Raw genomic sequence first — 15,177 nt, 5'->3', positions numbered from 1 at the left:
AAATAAAAAGATATTTAAATCAGTCATGCAGCGCCCCGTCTACATCTAAGGAGGGAAATCTTCCGAATGCAGCAGAGTGTTTCCTGTTTCCTCCAGATTGCAGGTTTTGGCAGGAGACTGGCGATCATTATAACTAGAGGAGACATGTCCCCCTCATTTTTGGAAACTGAAAAGTAATGATTACCTCCCAAAAGCACTGACAATGAACATTCTCAAAGATCTGTGCCTTGATGTGTCCCCCCCTCTGCTTTCGAATCCTTCCGCAACCCCTGATGTCAGGCATTTTTATTCTGTCCATCAGGTAGTCTTAATAGGCAAATGGGAATATACAATGTTGGTGCTGCACAATCACAGGCCTGTCCTCTTCTGTCAAAGTACAATCTAATTATCGGAGAATCTGAATTCCTAATTCCAGCCATTTGGATTTGAATTTGATTAAAACAGATCAAACATCATGAGGGTTGGCACAGCCTTTGGTGATTACTTCTAATCTTGGAAATTCTGCTCTGATAAGGACACCTGAATCTGCAGAAGAGCCTTTGTTTGATAATACATCACAGAGGCAATTAAAGAGCCTGTTTAGAGGGGCTTCAGCCCTCTTGTCTTTCATCTAATCAGCAATGAATTTGGCTGGCAGCACCCTAAAAGTCAGTGATTATATGATCGTTCGTGTTTACTGAAAACAGCGACATCTTATTTCACAGGTCATTTCACACTGAATCTTCCCCTTACTAGTCATTAAACTTAAAAACATTAAACCTCATTAGACTGAAGAGAAAGGTCGCTCAAAAATTAAAATGGTGTCATTGTTTACTCACCCTTATGTTATTCCAAATCTGTATGGGTTTTTTTCCTCAAAAAAAAAAAAGCCAAAAAAGGCACAGACAGAATCTTTGTGCCACTCTCTTAGAAGAACCATTTAAATTCCCCAGAGAACCTTTCACTGAACGGCTCTTAAGAACCTTTTTATTTCTTAAAGGAATAGTTCACCCAAAAGTACAAATTTGCTGAAAATGTACTCCCCCCTCAGGCCATCTAAGATGTAAATGATTTTGTTTCCTCATCAAAAAATGTATTTTAACATTACATAATTTGCTCAATGGATGCTCTGCAGTGAATGGGTGCCATCATAATGAGAGTCCAAACAGCTAAAAAAAAAAACATCCCAATAATCCACAAGTAATCCACACCACTCCAGTCCATTAATTAATGTCTGGTGAAATGAAAAACTGCATGTTTGTAAGAAACAAATCCATTAAAAAATGTCTTACTTCAAACAAGTCCATAATCTATTATATTGATTTCTCCAGTGACATGTCATCCCATCTGAATCAATACAGAAATATGCACAGATCAAGCACTATATAAAATGTTCTTTCCTTACAGTTCTAAACAAATATGTCTGTACATTTTGATGTGCGATGACTCGGGGATAGACTTTTACACTGGCGGAAGCATTATTATATATTATGGACTCCAATTTTGGCAGAAGCAAGTTTAAAGTTAAATCACCTTAATGATGGATTTGTTTCCTACAAGCATGCAGTTTTTCACTTCACAAGATATTAACTGAAGGACTGGAGTCATGTGGATTACTTGTGATGTTTTTATCAGTTGTTTAGACTCTCATTCTGATGGCACCCATTCACTGCAGAGGATCCATTTGGTGAGCAAGTGATGCAATGCTACATTTCTGCAAATCTGTTCTGATTAATTAACAAAATCTCGCACTTCTTGGATGGCCTGAGGCTGAGGGTGAGTATATTCTGAGTAAATTCTATTCCTAGTATATTCCTTTAAGGCAGGAATAAACTACACAACCTTTAAAATTGGAACTGATTTTATGTCAATCATATACTGCATGATTTTCTGCAAAATGTGTCACATCTGATGGCCCCATCCTTATTTGCAGGCTGGCTCTTTCTTTCGGGAACAAGCGTTGACTCATCCAGAGCGCAAATCATGACAAAAATCTGTGCATGTGTATTCAAGACTTTAGCATGTAGAGCATTTTAAAAGTCTAAAGACACTTTTCCACTTGTGCAATGGACATTTCCTTGGATGTTAAAGGTTCTTTGTAGAATCATAGATGCTTATAAACATAAAAAAATTAAAGTTACCCTGTTATACAACCAGCATATGTTTTGAAGCATGGAAGCTGGTTTAAGCTGGTCTTTAATTAGTCATGAGCTGGTTTGAGCTGGTTAGAAGCTAGTTTCTCAGGACTAAGTTAAACCAGCTCAAACCAGCTTCCATGCTTCAAAACATACCTAACCAGCATATGCTGTTTTATTCAACAGGGTAATAGTGACCACAAAAGCACCACAAATGTAGTTTTACATGACCATATCATCTTGGCATCATTAGGTGCCAAACAGATGTGTTCACAACAAACTGTTGTTTTATGGAAATATCTGCATAAATATTCTAATTAACTTCAACAACATAAGGGAGAGTAAATGAATATGGCAGATTTTTACATTTTTGTGAGAACTGTTCCTCTAAAGTAATATAATTCTGAGTCACAAAATCTTAGAATCACCCCTTATAAATCACCAGCAGCCTTCAGCCTGTGCCATATATACACTGTTTTATGACTCAAACATAACTTTTTCCTTGAAATGTTTTGCTATTTCACTCCACATACACCTACAGCCTTTCCTGAATCAGAAAGCTTTTTATCAAGACTATGAATGCTCTCAAGATTAATCTTTATTTCAATCTCATTTCAGAGTTGCAGCAAATGGGTGACACCATCTGAACGTCAGCATGAATCGTACAGTGACCCCTAAAGCATATGAGATCAGACTTGCTAAATTTACTACTCTGCTAAAGACAGGATGATTCTCTTGAGCTGCTCCTGCGGTCAACATATATTATTCAAAATAGTGCATAGGTCCATGCTGAGTCCTGCGACTGTGTGTGTGTGTGTGTGTGTGTGTGTGTGTGTGTGTGTGTGTGTGTGTGTGTGTGTGTGTGTGTGTGTGTGTGTGTGTGAGTGAGAGAGAAAATGTTCTTGCTGTGAAAGCTCTCATCCCAGACAGCACACCCTGCGGGAGATGAAGGGAGAGAGATAGAGGGTAAAAGAGAGAGAGAGAAGGGGAGAGGAAGAGGGAGAGGAAAAGGGAGTGATTGAGAATAAAAGAGTGAGAGTGTCTAGGGAATGCAAAACTTTACTAAAGTTAAGTATTAAAGTTAGTATTTTCTGTCCTTTCTGATAAGTGCTCACAGTCTTGTGTGTGTGTGTGTGTGTGTGTGTGTGTGTGTGTGTGTGTGTGTGTGTGTGTGTGTTTGTCTCGGCCAGCTGGTCTAACCCAGATTGATGAGGAAAAGTTTGTGTCAGATGGAACATTGCTGAGTGCCCTGAAACTAACAAAGCAGTTTTAGCAAAAAACTGTAGATTTAAAATTTTTAAAAATGAAAAGATGTTTCGATCGATAAAGGGTCGCTCGTCGCTACCATTTTATGGGACGCGACATAATTGAAGTCTGTGCATGACAGAGCAATGCTCGTTTTTAGAGGAAAATCTGACTTTCTCATCATCTGCTTATGTATACCGAAAGCCATCTGTGTGGTCTTTGTGACTATAAAACTAGTCAGATCAGAGAAGAATATAAGATAAGCATAAGAAATTAGAATCAACCTAGAATATGCCTGGAATTTACTACAGAACAGATGGTGTTTTCAAAAATAGGGTGACCGTACAATGGAAAAAATGCATTTGCAAAGTATCACGAATGCTAAATCAGTTTAAAGGGGTCATATGACGTTGCTAAAAAGAACATTATTTTGTGTAATGCAATGTGTTTGTGGTTTAAGGTTAAAAAAACATTATTTTCTACATACTGTTCATTATTGTTTCTCTTCTATGCCCCGCCTTCTGAAACTTGATTTTTGCAAAGCACATCATTCTGAAAGTTGAGGTGTCCTCTGATTGGCCAGCTATCCAGTGCATTGTGATTGGCCGAATACCTCAAGCGTGTGACAGAAATGTTACACCCCTTAGCATACTGTGATGCCTTGTCCCAGCATGACAAAACCAATAAAACGCATTACAAACAAGGCATTTGTTTTATCCAGTAGGAACATAATTACTGATTATATTTGTGATATTACTGATTAAAATTCTTTTGATATGAAAACATATTTACAGACTCTTGAGTCAGAAGCGGCAGACTGTCCTTGCAAAGTTGGAACTGCCCCACTTTATAGAAACAGCCTTTGTGTGTAGACGACATTGTAGGCTACTCTCCCAGGAAACAGTCCTCCGTAAAATGCGCTGCACACATCTGAATATTTGGAAGGAGGGAAGACCAAACAAAGTAGTTTCGCTTTTGCAACAAAAAACACAGCATCTCCACGACATGGCGGCGATGGCAACAACAATACTGCAGCGAGAATCAAAGTTACACCTTCTTCCTTTGCGTGAACATTTGGGCAGCGTTATGCAAACCTTCCCACACAGTGACGTAGACATGTGGGGGCGTGTTTAAATGAGGCGTTTTAGAAAGCCACGGTCAAGTCTTAACTTTTATAAAGAGTCTCTCTTTGGGTTTGAGACTTAGTCTTTGCAACTTTAGTGAAATAAAATGTCTTGATTTTTAGTTGGTTTGGCTCATTTTAATGTTTGTTTTTTACTTATTTTTAGATCATTTTAAATAATCAAATCAAGTCATATTAAAGCCACCTTCGAAGTTTTGAAAAGTAAATGTTCCATTTTGATTTCATGTACATTATATATGTGCAATTTATATATCAAATACAAAAACATGACGCTGTCTGAGAAGGTGTCTTTTAGATACGGACATTTGTGCACAAAGATTCTGGTGATAAAAATAGGCTTTTGTTCACTCTGAGGTTTTTCTGAGATGCAAGTAATTTCACAGAACCAGCCTCGGGGTCTCACTTTGTGTGTGCGGCAGAGATAGAGGCACAGACGGAGTTGCCCTTAGACAGAAGTAATAATATTTCGAAAGTGCTCCAGGGCTGGGTCTCACAGACCATTCAATACATGAGTGGAACCAAAGTGTTTGTGTGTTTTCAAGTGGAACACGGCCAAGGTGGACGAGAAATCTCTGGGTGGGAGAGAAAGAGGAAGAGAGGAACATTTGAGGGATAAGAGAGGGGCTGTATTTGGATTAAAGGAATAGTCACCCAAAATAATCCAAATCCTAAAATAGATATAAAATCTCTTTTGACATCTTCTGATCTTTTTTATACAATAACCCTAAATTCACCAGCCAAGTTCCAGAAAAATTGCAAAAATGCACAAAGTAATTCATATGGGTTGTAGAATATATCCTAATGATAAATAAAAATGTGCAATACCCTTATATTTATTTGTTACCCCTCCATCCTAGTACATCCCTGCATCTTACTCAATCCTATTCCATTATCATTTAAAGCACAATTGTTTATACAACTTATTTGCAAATTTTTATTTATTATTTTTTTTGGTCCGTGAGTTGTTGTCTTTGTGTACTGGAAACTTATGTCACTAAAACAAATTCCTTGTATGCTCAAGCATACTAGGCAATAAAGCTCTTTCTGATTCTGATAAACTTGTGATTAACAGACTAAAGTTGTTTTAGTGTGAAATCTCCCTGGTGGCCTTCAGATCTCAATTAAAGGAATAGTTTACCCGAAAAGAAAGTTTGCTACAAATTTACTCACCGAGGACATCCAATATATAGATGAGTTTTTTCTTCATTTGAACAGATGGGGAAAAATGTAACATAACATCACCAGTCCAACAATTAATGTCTTGTGAAGCAAGAAGCTGCTTGTTCATTATGTTTTTAACATTTTTAAGTGATGGTTTAAGGTTCAAATAGATGTTTATTAGACTCAGCTTTTCACTTCACAAGATGTTAACTGATGGACTGGAGTTGAGTGGATTAGTTCTGGATTATTGTGATGTTTTTATCAGCTGTTTGGACTCTCATTCTGACGGCACCCATTCACATTGACAAGTGATGTAATTTTACATTTCTCCAAAGCTAGTCTTTGAAAAAACAAACTATGTACATCTTGGATAACCTGAATTTCCAGCGAATTTAAATTTTTAAGGTGAATTATTCTTTTAAATATTACTTGGGCCTATTTCTGTAACTATTGCGCTTGACTCATTCATGTCGTAGAAAATAATAATAGGAAATAATTTCTGTTGTAATTTTCATTATATTCTGCCTAACATCTCCTTTTGTGTTAGACAGAAAATAATTGTTCATTTTTAGAATGACATGAGCGTGAGTAGATGACAAGTTTTTTAAGTGTTTATCATTATTAAGTGTTTGTTGTGTATTACAGACTTCAGACTACAGGCTTGTACAATACACATTTATTTCTCTCTCATTCCTTCTCCTCCTCTCTCTCTCTCTCTCCGTCAACCCACTCATGAAGCTTTGTTTGTGATTTTTCTCATTCAGCACAGCACCAGTGAGCTCATCTTCTTTACAGAAATCTCTCTCCAAGTCCCCCTCCCTATCTTTTTTCTCTTCAAAGAGACAGAAAACCACCTTGTATTGACCTTTTACACGCCAAAACTACTATCAAAAGAGGCTTTTACCTCATTTACACACAATCTCTGTCTACAAGACGCGATCTGCAAGAGCAATTTGTTGGTTTTGACGGATTTGATTTGGCACGCTCTCGTCGTCACGCGCGTTTGTGTGGTAGCTGCTGCCCCCTAGAGGTGACTGCTCGGCATTACGCCACAGAAGAAAAAGACGGCCTCCGTTTGTCTTCGCTAGGAAGGATAAATATTACTTCTAGATATGAAACGTGTTGCTATGGTGATGGGCTCACGGTCCTCTTTACTGAGAAGCGAAGATGATTCGGAGGACAGCAGGGTAAAGGAATGCGGAGCCGGTGACGGTGTACGGTGAGCGGCGGACTGATACCATAGAAATAGGGGATCGAAGCGCGCGCGTGCGAATCGTCAACGCTCATTTTTATCAATGAAACAAACAACAGGTTTCGCGAAAGAAAGAGGGAGCAATGGGTCAAACGGTGTGTTAAATTGAAAAACATCTTAAAGGGATAGCTCACACAAAAAATTAAAACTGTCATCACTTAAGTTCACCCTAACCGTTTTCCAAATCCGTATGGTTTTATTATTCTGTGGAACGCAAAAGGAGATGTTTTGAAGAATACACAAGATGCACTGACATTGAATTCTCAGTGAAGTTTTTAAATTGCAAAATCGTATATATATATATATATATATATATATATAGTATAAAAAATATTTTCTATTAAATGTATTATGAAAAAACATATAGTGCACAAGTATCTTTAACAATAATTTTGAAATCTTCAGTCATTGCCATTGCGTGCATAAGAAATCATAGAAGATTTCAAAATCTTTTAGTCGTTTTAATTGGCCTACTTTGTATGGGACTGGTGGCAAAAATATAACATGGTAACAAAATAATACCATGGTTTCATTTTTGTGACCACTATTACATTAATATGGCATCTTTTAGTTCATGAAGCAGCTTTCAGAAACCTATTCTCTGAAATGATCGTCGCTGTAGATGTATAATTATATAATTTATTAAACAATGTATGATTTTCTTGTGTGAAACATAAAATTGCAAATTGTTCACCAAAACAGTTTGGCAGTGAACATACTTAAATTATTTTGTGTGCTGTAAGAGAAGAAATGCAGTTTCTAAACAAAACTATAAATGATGACAATTGTCATTTTTGTGTGAACTATCCCTTTAAGCCTATATAAATAACTTGATTATAAGGGAGTGATTTTATCTTAGGTGACTTGTCACCATTTTAAGTTTCTTCTATTTTAATGGGGCTGTGGTTCTGTGTCACACGATTATTTAAAGTATTCTTTTAGGGGGGAAAAAAGAAGCGGTTTAAAATAGTTTAGGATGGAGTATTGCATGTCACACTGTTTACACCACTTGGTACGTTGTCACTTACCAAACACATTTCAACAGCTCTTTTAGAAAAAACAAAACAAGGTCAACGATTTGAAATTCGATTCTACACAAATTGTTGGATTGTAGCTAGTTTTGTATGGCCATGTATCATCTCCAGCCTACGGATGCACATTCACTGAGTGTTCAAACACAGCCGAACACATGGGCACAAGCAACCAGTTTGAAAGCATTGTTACTGGCAGCTGTTCTTCACAGATTGTCACAGGAACAGTAACAGATTGTACGTTTGATACAACAGAATGTGCATTCAATATACTATCACTTTAATCTAGTTTAAGGATAAAATCCTATTTGATCACAAATGTGACTCAGATGACAAAGGTAACAGAAAAAGAGGTAGTTAAAAGCTTGATTTCTTTAATGCAAGAATCATTATTGTACATTAACAATTCAATGGTCTCTGCACAGCTTTTTTTTTACAATATGTACCACAAGTCTATGTCAGCACCTACAGGTATTTACATTACATGTTACACTGGAGACAAAGGTGCTGGGGAAAAGAGTGATGAGAGGATGAGTGAAAAAAGATGGATGCTCCGGAAGAATGAAGGGAAACTACTGAAGAAAAACAAGAGTGATTGAGAGATGTGCATGACAGCGGACGTATGGCTATCACAGCACTTGTGCCTGCTGCTAGAGCAGAATTAAAAGGCAAAAAAAAGAACAAAAAAAAACATGAATAGCATTGTCAATAACATTAAAATAAAACTTTTGTTGCTTTTCAAAGCCGCAGCGTGGTAACTGAGAGCTGGGGCAGTGACAGGTGCTGAAGGAAGGGGCAGGTACCACACACAAACACACTCTAACAAAACTCATCAGTCGTTCACACACACACACACACACACACACCAAGTACTTGTACACACACGCAATCATACAGACAATGCTCATTATGTTGCGAACATGCACACAAAAATGTTTCCTTGTTCCTGCATTCGCTCGCTCGCATTTTGCCATCTCAGTTCAGCCATAACACAACCTTACACACACACACACACACACACACACACAATCAACTCACGCAGCAATATAGTGAATGAGGGTTGTGTGTTTGTCGACAGGATCCCATGGAAGGGCACTTAGGCCTCTGCACTGAACACTGTCTCCCTCCGATCACCTCAACTGGGCTCTGTAGACCAATCCGAGAATGTGCTGTGTTGTGGTGAGCACTGTTATTGGCTGCTTTTATTTCCTGCTCTGAATAAAGATGGGAGGATGACAGAGGAGTGGCATTTTATTAACGTATTTCGCAGTTGTTGTTGTTGTCGTCAGTTGTTTTCTTTTTCTTAAGAGCTCAGATCATCCTATTGCGTTTGTGAGTGGGCGAGTCTGTTATGACATCATTGCACTGGGCGGAGCTTCGTTTCCGAGTTCCGTTGTCGAGGTGGAGCGCCATCTCCTCGGCAATGAAAGTGTTGAGGTCCACATCATGGAGACCGTTTCGGCGGCGACTGGGGGCAGAGCTGGCACTCAGGTGTGTAGGTGAACCTGGGGCTCCGGAGCGCATACTGATGCTCGCCATGGCTCCGCTTAGACCTTCAACACACACAGGTAGGAAAACAAACATGAAATACAGATGACTTAACATATATATCACAACCTCTAACTCAACAAAAGGCAACATGCAATCACTATACGTTCAAATCTGCAACATCTAATCAAAAATTGTTGTTGAAAATAGTCAAAACGTTGCACATCACATACATATAAATTAATTCGCAGCTATTTCAATGAAGTCATGGGAACAAATTATTCATTTGTGATCCTGGACCACAAAACCAGTCTTAAGTCTCTGGGGTATATTTTTAGCAATAGCCAAAAAAAAAAATTATGGGTATACATATATTTTTGCCTGAATGTCATGTGCAGGGCTAGCGAGTCTAGTTTGTGTGCTCGGAAAACCTTTGTCAGTGACATTTTGCTGTATTGTGCCATACTATTTCTATGAGGAAAAAAAATACTAGAGGCTATAGAAGAAGATGCAGTGAAAAAGTGTACAACGCATATTGCCCAAAGCAAGGAAGCACTTTATATTATACGCTTCAAAGAACGTCTTGACATGTTTCTTTTCTGTTCAACACGAATAAGAGGTTTGAGATCTGTGTGTGTGTGTATATATATTTATTAGGGCTGTCAAAATGGCTGAAAAACTAAATTCGAATTTTTTAACTCCTATGTTATCAAAATTCGAATTATAATCGAATTTAAAATGCATAATTTCAGTTAGGGTGATGAAAAGACTTTGGCTTCTCTCCTGAGGCCACAAGAGGTTGCATCAAGGAAAATATTACTAATGCATGTTTATTCAAAGCATTATAATACATGACTGTGAAGTGAATACTATTTAAAATAATGTTTATAAACCAATTATAATTAAGTTGCTTAAACAACTATAAACAAAACAGCATCATGTATGCATGCATAGTTTAATTAAAAGGGCGGGAAGCCAATCACACAGTACATTTTTCATTTAAAAACATGAGATGCAGTGGTATGGGGAAAACCCCAACATAAAGTCTCGAGATATGTTTTTAAAAAGTTGAACTTCTAAACATGCGGCTCTCTTGTTCAAGACTCGAGTCCAACGTTGGAAGAAGATGTCCCTCTAGAAAATGCGTGAAATATGCGTTCTGTGTGAACGGCTTGGTTTCAGTTTCGATGTAAACAAGATCTTCACTGATGTTGGCATTGACATTGATGTTCTCTTTTTTCATTATTTTTAGCAAACATCGCAGCAGCGATCTAATGGCTTCAACTGGATAGGCTAACCAAAAAATTATAATGCAATGACGCTTATTGTCATCGCATCTCGTGCGCCACAGATAAAGGACAAAATATACTTCGGCTATCCGCATCCACGCAAGTGGGCTCACGGACAGCCATGCACCCTGCCTGCGCGAACAGTGTGAAGTATACCCGGGCCAGGCCTTAAAGCAGCCTCCTTCACGCACACCTAAAATGTGGATTTTTATTTTAAATTCAACGAATATTCGAACTTCTAATTTTTTGACAGACCTGGTGTGTGTGTGTGTGTATATATATAACACTTTTCTTCATATCTATATCAATCTATCATATATAGCGATTCTATCATATATTTATCATATAAAGCACACTCACCATGCAGAGCAATGGCCTCCCTGAAAGGCTGCAGGTCTGTCTCTACAGATGAACTTGTCTCTGAGGACGTGGGTCGGCTTGGCGACACCATTGCAAGTCTTGGCGGAGCCCTGGAGCTACGTGGCGGTGGGGCTTTACCACAGAGGAAGCTGATTAGATCCTCACGCCGAATAGTCCGCCTCCTTTTCTTCACCCATGCCAGGACATCTTTGTTTCGTCTCTGATGACCGATCTGAATACCCAGCTCATAACTCCGCTGATGGGCATCAACACTCTCTAGAAGATGAAAAAAAAAAAGAAGAAAAAATCTTGGCATGGGTATTTCTGTATGCACGTCAGGAATCAGCCCAGCTGAATCAATGTCTCCTAGTGTTTTATTCCCAATGATGTCAGTCTCTTTTAAAAATTCTAATAAAGGCTTTTCAGTTCAGAAATTGTTATACGGCATTAAGTAGAGAGCAAGGATTTTATGCAGAAGAAGAAACAGAACAGCAGGTTAATTATTGCTGATAATTAGAAAAGGACGTTTTTAATAACATAATAACGTAAATGTTACATCAACTTCAAAAGCAACTGCGCAACACCATCAATTTTCATTCTGCTAGAAACAGCAGCATCATCTCCACAGGAACAGCAACCACTGCTCTTCAATATATTATTTTCAATCCACAATAGGCAACACATAAATCGACTCAACCGTAACTGGCAGGCAGGAAGATTTGTTTCAATCGACAGGGTTTCCACTCCCAGGCTGAAATGAATTATACGCTTACAATATCTTGAGATGGGGTGCATGAAATGATTCAAGAGGAGATAAAACCTCACCAATGTGTTCATAAGAAAAATGAGGGGGGTTCATTCAAAGTTCAAACTGTGAACTTCCACACTAAACTTTTGATTGATAAATACAGAACGAAGAAAGCAGGCAGACAAACTTTAACTTAACACATCTTATATGCTTCAAAAACTTCTCACAATGGATAACTTGCCAAATCAGTCATATGTAGGCAGTGATCGCCAGTAAACTGAACAAACAAACACTCCCTGTTCCTGACAGCTCCTAGAGTCAAATCATCCACATGACACATCTGACACAACCAAACAGACAAACATCTGAATGATGACTCAAGATTTGCGAACAGACAATACCGTACACATGTCGGTGATGAGTTTAAGGTCTCATAACTCCAATCTAATAAAACACAACTACTCTAGGCTGTGAATAAGAAGAGAGGAATAAATCAATAGGATTTTAAGAACTGCTGCAATAAGCTGATGACAGCTGTAACAATAACTACAAAGTTATAATTTTAAATTCTAAAATAATCATTCTAATTTTATGAGAATAGAGAAGACCACACATATAACGTGTTGAGGAACGATATCATTGAAATCACTTTCAGAACAAATTTTTTTTTCTCCAGATGTTTAATGATAAGACATTTGCCCATATAGACTCTACCTGATTTTAAAGAGTTTAAACATTTAAAGCGACAGGCTAAAAACTGAAAAGTGTGCTTATAATAAAAAATGTCACCATTGGTACTGACACTGGTATGGTATGTATTGTATTGGACACTAATATAGTTATTTTTGTTAATGTGAAAAGGCCAGATGTGTTCAAACGCAGGAATGACTTTAAGTGAACAAAAGAGGAGTGTGATAAAAAGACAAGCAATATGTTGTCAAAATTAATACAGTAAACTGCAGTTCGGTTAACAACAAACCACAAATTGTAACTTAAAACGCAACAGTGTGTTTAAAACAATCTCAACTTACCTTTGTAAAGGTTAGTGACGGCAGTTGCAGCATTTTGAAAGGGAACCCACAAGGAAAGGCCCTGTTGTTGACATACTCTATCTGAAGGGGGTGAAAAGACAGGAAATGTTTATGTTGCAAGTGGAGATACATCATTTCCCGTCTTAATGTGACATACATTTAGCCAGTGTTTAAAGAAAGCCAAGAAAACACCCAAGACAACTAAACCAACATCAGCTTTATATTTAGTAACTCACCCTCTCACACTGGCTGTGTGTCATGAGATAGTGAGCTGCCTAACGTTACTCAAACAGCACTTTTGGACAACATTAGTGCGCGTGGAATGTTCTAAAAGCGTCTATGATGACCATAAGCGCGCTCTACATAAGAAGCTCTCTATGTTTTGAGACACAGCCATTAATTACACGACGTCTAAATATGATATGTAGCAAGAGGTCTCTACGCCATTTTGTTGAGTAGCTTTAGTGTATGTGATTGTACCGGTTTGTTCAAACCACAACTTTGTGTATGAACACATATACTCGCAAATTAAACCGACTGTATAATGTTTTATCTGTTTAATAACAATTATCAACTAGACAAACTCTGGCACAACAACTCGCAATATTTAAACTTAGTCTGCTAATCCTGCCTTCGCCATTTTGTGTCGCATAGTATTATTGATGTTAAAGAATAAATCACACGTTTCCATCAGTTCATATCATAGTTTGTATTCCTAGATATTTTTGTCAACATACAGTACGTCTGAGTTCCTAACAGAGGAGCTTTCGATCACAAATCGAGTTATTTTCATCAGATGAACTCCTCCCTGCACTTCGCCATTTTGTTTTGCTGAAAGACAATCAGCTGGATGACGCTTTAAATATCTTGGAAAATGTTTAAATGTACTGTAACTAGTTTTAGCAATAAATAAAGACGGGAAGCCGGTGACTTTTCTGGATTGTATCCTCACAGAAACTGATCTGTGTGTCTCGTCTGCCACTTAGCATCAATGCTAATCAGCAAACGCCACCGACCTTCAAAACAGTCAAATAAGAAGCCAAAATAATCTTAACTGAGCCTTTAATATGTAATTTAGTGTAAAACAACTCCCTGGCATCTTTATTAGGTCGCGTTTGATTTAGTTTGGCAGCTATCCGCAGAGCTTATTGGTTGGTGTCCTTTGTTTGGCCAACTAAGCCTAGCTCTCAAGTTACTTTTGATGACATATTTCGCACCTTTATACAGTTGTGCGACGGCGGTGGCGGAGTTCTGGAAGAGATGCCAGAGTGTTTGTTGGCTCTGCTCGGTGTCCTCCTCGCTCGGTTCCTCTTGCTCGGCCTCGGCGAGGCACTGCCGCTCCCATTTGGAGAACCAGTGCTCGGGTCCGTGTTCCTGGATCTCCGCTTCCCCCTCCTCCTTCTTCTTCTCCTCCATGGCCACAAAAAAACTTAAACCGCTGTTGTAATGCACTAACGTTCGCTTGAAAAGTTCTCCGTGGTGATTAAACCCGGCCGTGGTCGGTTGTCGGCGGCGGCCTCATCGACAACTGCAAGTTTACGTCTGCATCGCGAACGGTGCCTGCACTTCTCCGCCACACAGTCGATGAAAACAACTTAACGTTGCCTAGACCCAAACCCCGCCCCCTTTGATTATGTTCGACGCCAATTGGCTACAGAAATGCAGGGGCGTGGTTATGCGTCTTCGGCTTCACTGTTCATTAGATGCTTCAACTGTCGGTTATCTGTCACGGAGCGGCACCGCCCCTGTTTATGGGAACTGCTACACCAAATACTTGAGCCTCAAGTAAACTGAACAGGAACGCAAGTTGCGAAACACATAATGAGTTCCTATTCATGCAGCGAGTGTCCTTTTACAAAGTCTTTTCCTGTTGCTCTACTGTTCATTACAGAAGGCGTCTGTTAAACAAAGAAGGGATTTTGATTATACAGCCTGTTTGTGATGACCTTCTTTGGCCTACAGAGGGCGTCATTATACAAGTACACCAATCATGCATCTTTCCATTTAAAGCCATTTAAAGTCACAGACGTCTTTACAGGTAGGAAACAAATTCAGAGAAAATACAGTTTCACGGTGGAATATTTTAATACACTTTTTCTATGTGTAAACACAAGACTGTAGATCATTCCCCCAAAAAATAAAAACAAACAACAACAACCAAAAAAAACATGATAGGGTCATTCTACGCTTTTATCATACTTTTTACTGCACTACATTTCATAAATAAAAGTTTGTTTTGTTTTGTTTTTTACCTTTAATAGGATACCTAACATTATAAATTTAGTACTTTCTTGTACTCATGTAAAACTTTGAA

General features: G+C 38.4%; 1 protein-coding gene across 1 annotated transcript; it reads right to left on the bottom strand.

Moving 5' to 3' along the window:
* Positions 1–8,301: 8,301 nt before the first annotated feature.
* Positions 8,302–14,464, bottom strand: hapstr1b (HUWE1 associated protein modifying stress responses b). The gene is made up of 4 exons (XM_059553611.1): positions 14,081–14,464; positions 12,864–12,944; positions 11,085–11,360; positions 8,302–9,500 (listed from the first exon to the last, which is right to left on the bottom strand). The coding sequence occupies exons 1-4, from the start codon at positions 14,277–14,279 to the stop codon at positions 9,259–9,261; spliced, it is 798 nt and encodes a 265-aa protein (XP_059409594.1). The 5' UTR covers positions 14,280–14,464; the 3' UTR covers positions 8,302–9,258.
* Positions 14,465–15,177: the final 713 nt, after the last annotated feature.

Source organism: Carassius carassius, chromosome 7 (genome assembly GCF_963082965.1).
Source record: "Carassius carassius chromosome 7, fCarCar2.1, whole genome shotgun sequence".
Classification (NCBI taxonomy): Eukaryota; Metazoa; Chordata; class Actinopteri; order Cypriniformes; family Cyprinidae; genus Carassius; species Carassius carassius.
Note: the sequence above shows the minus strand (reverse complement) of the source record. Positions and strands in the feature narration are given on the sequence as shown.

What these genes read in the sequence shown, in the direction of transcription:
- hapstr1b (XM_059553611.1), bottom strand. Translation starts at nt 14,279, where the DNA reads ATGGAGGAGAAGAAGAAGGAGGAGGGGGAAGCGGAGATCCAGGAACAC. An exon ending in CGTCGCACAACTGTATAAAG is followed by an intron (nt 12,945 to 14,080) that starts GTGCGAAATATG and finishes CACCCCCTTCAG; the next exon opens with ATAGAGTATGTCAACAACAG. An exon ending in GGAGGCCATTGCTCTGCATG is followed by an intron (nt 9,501 to 11,084) that starts GTGAGTGTGCTT and finishes TGTGTGTTGAAG; the next exon opens with GTCTAAGCGGAGCCATGGCG.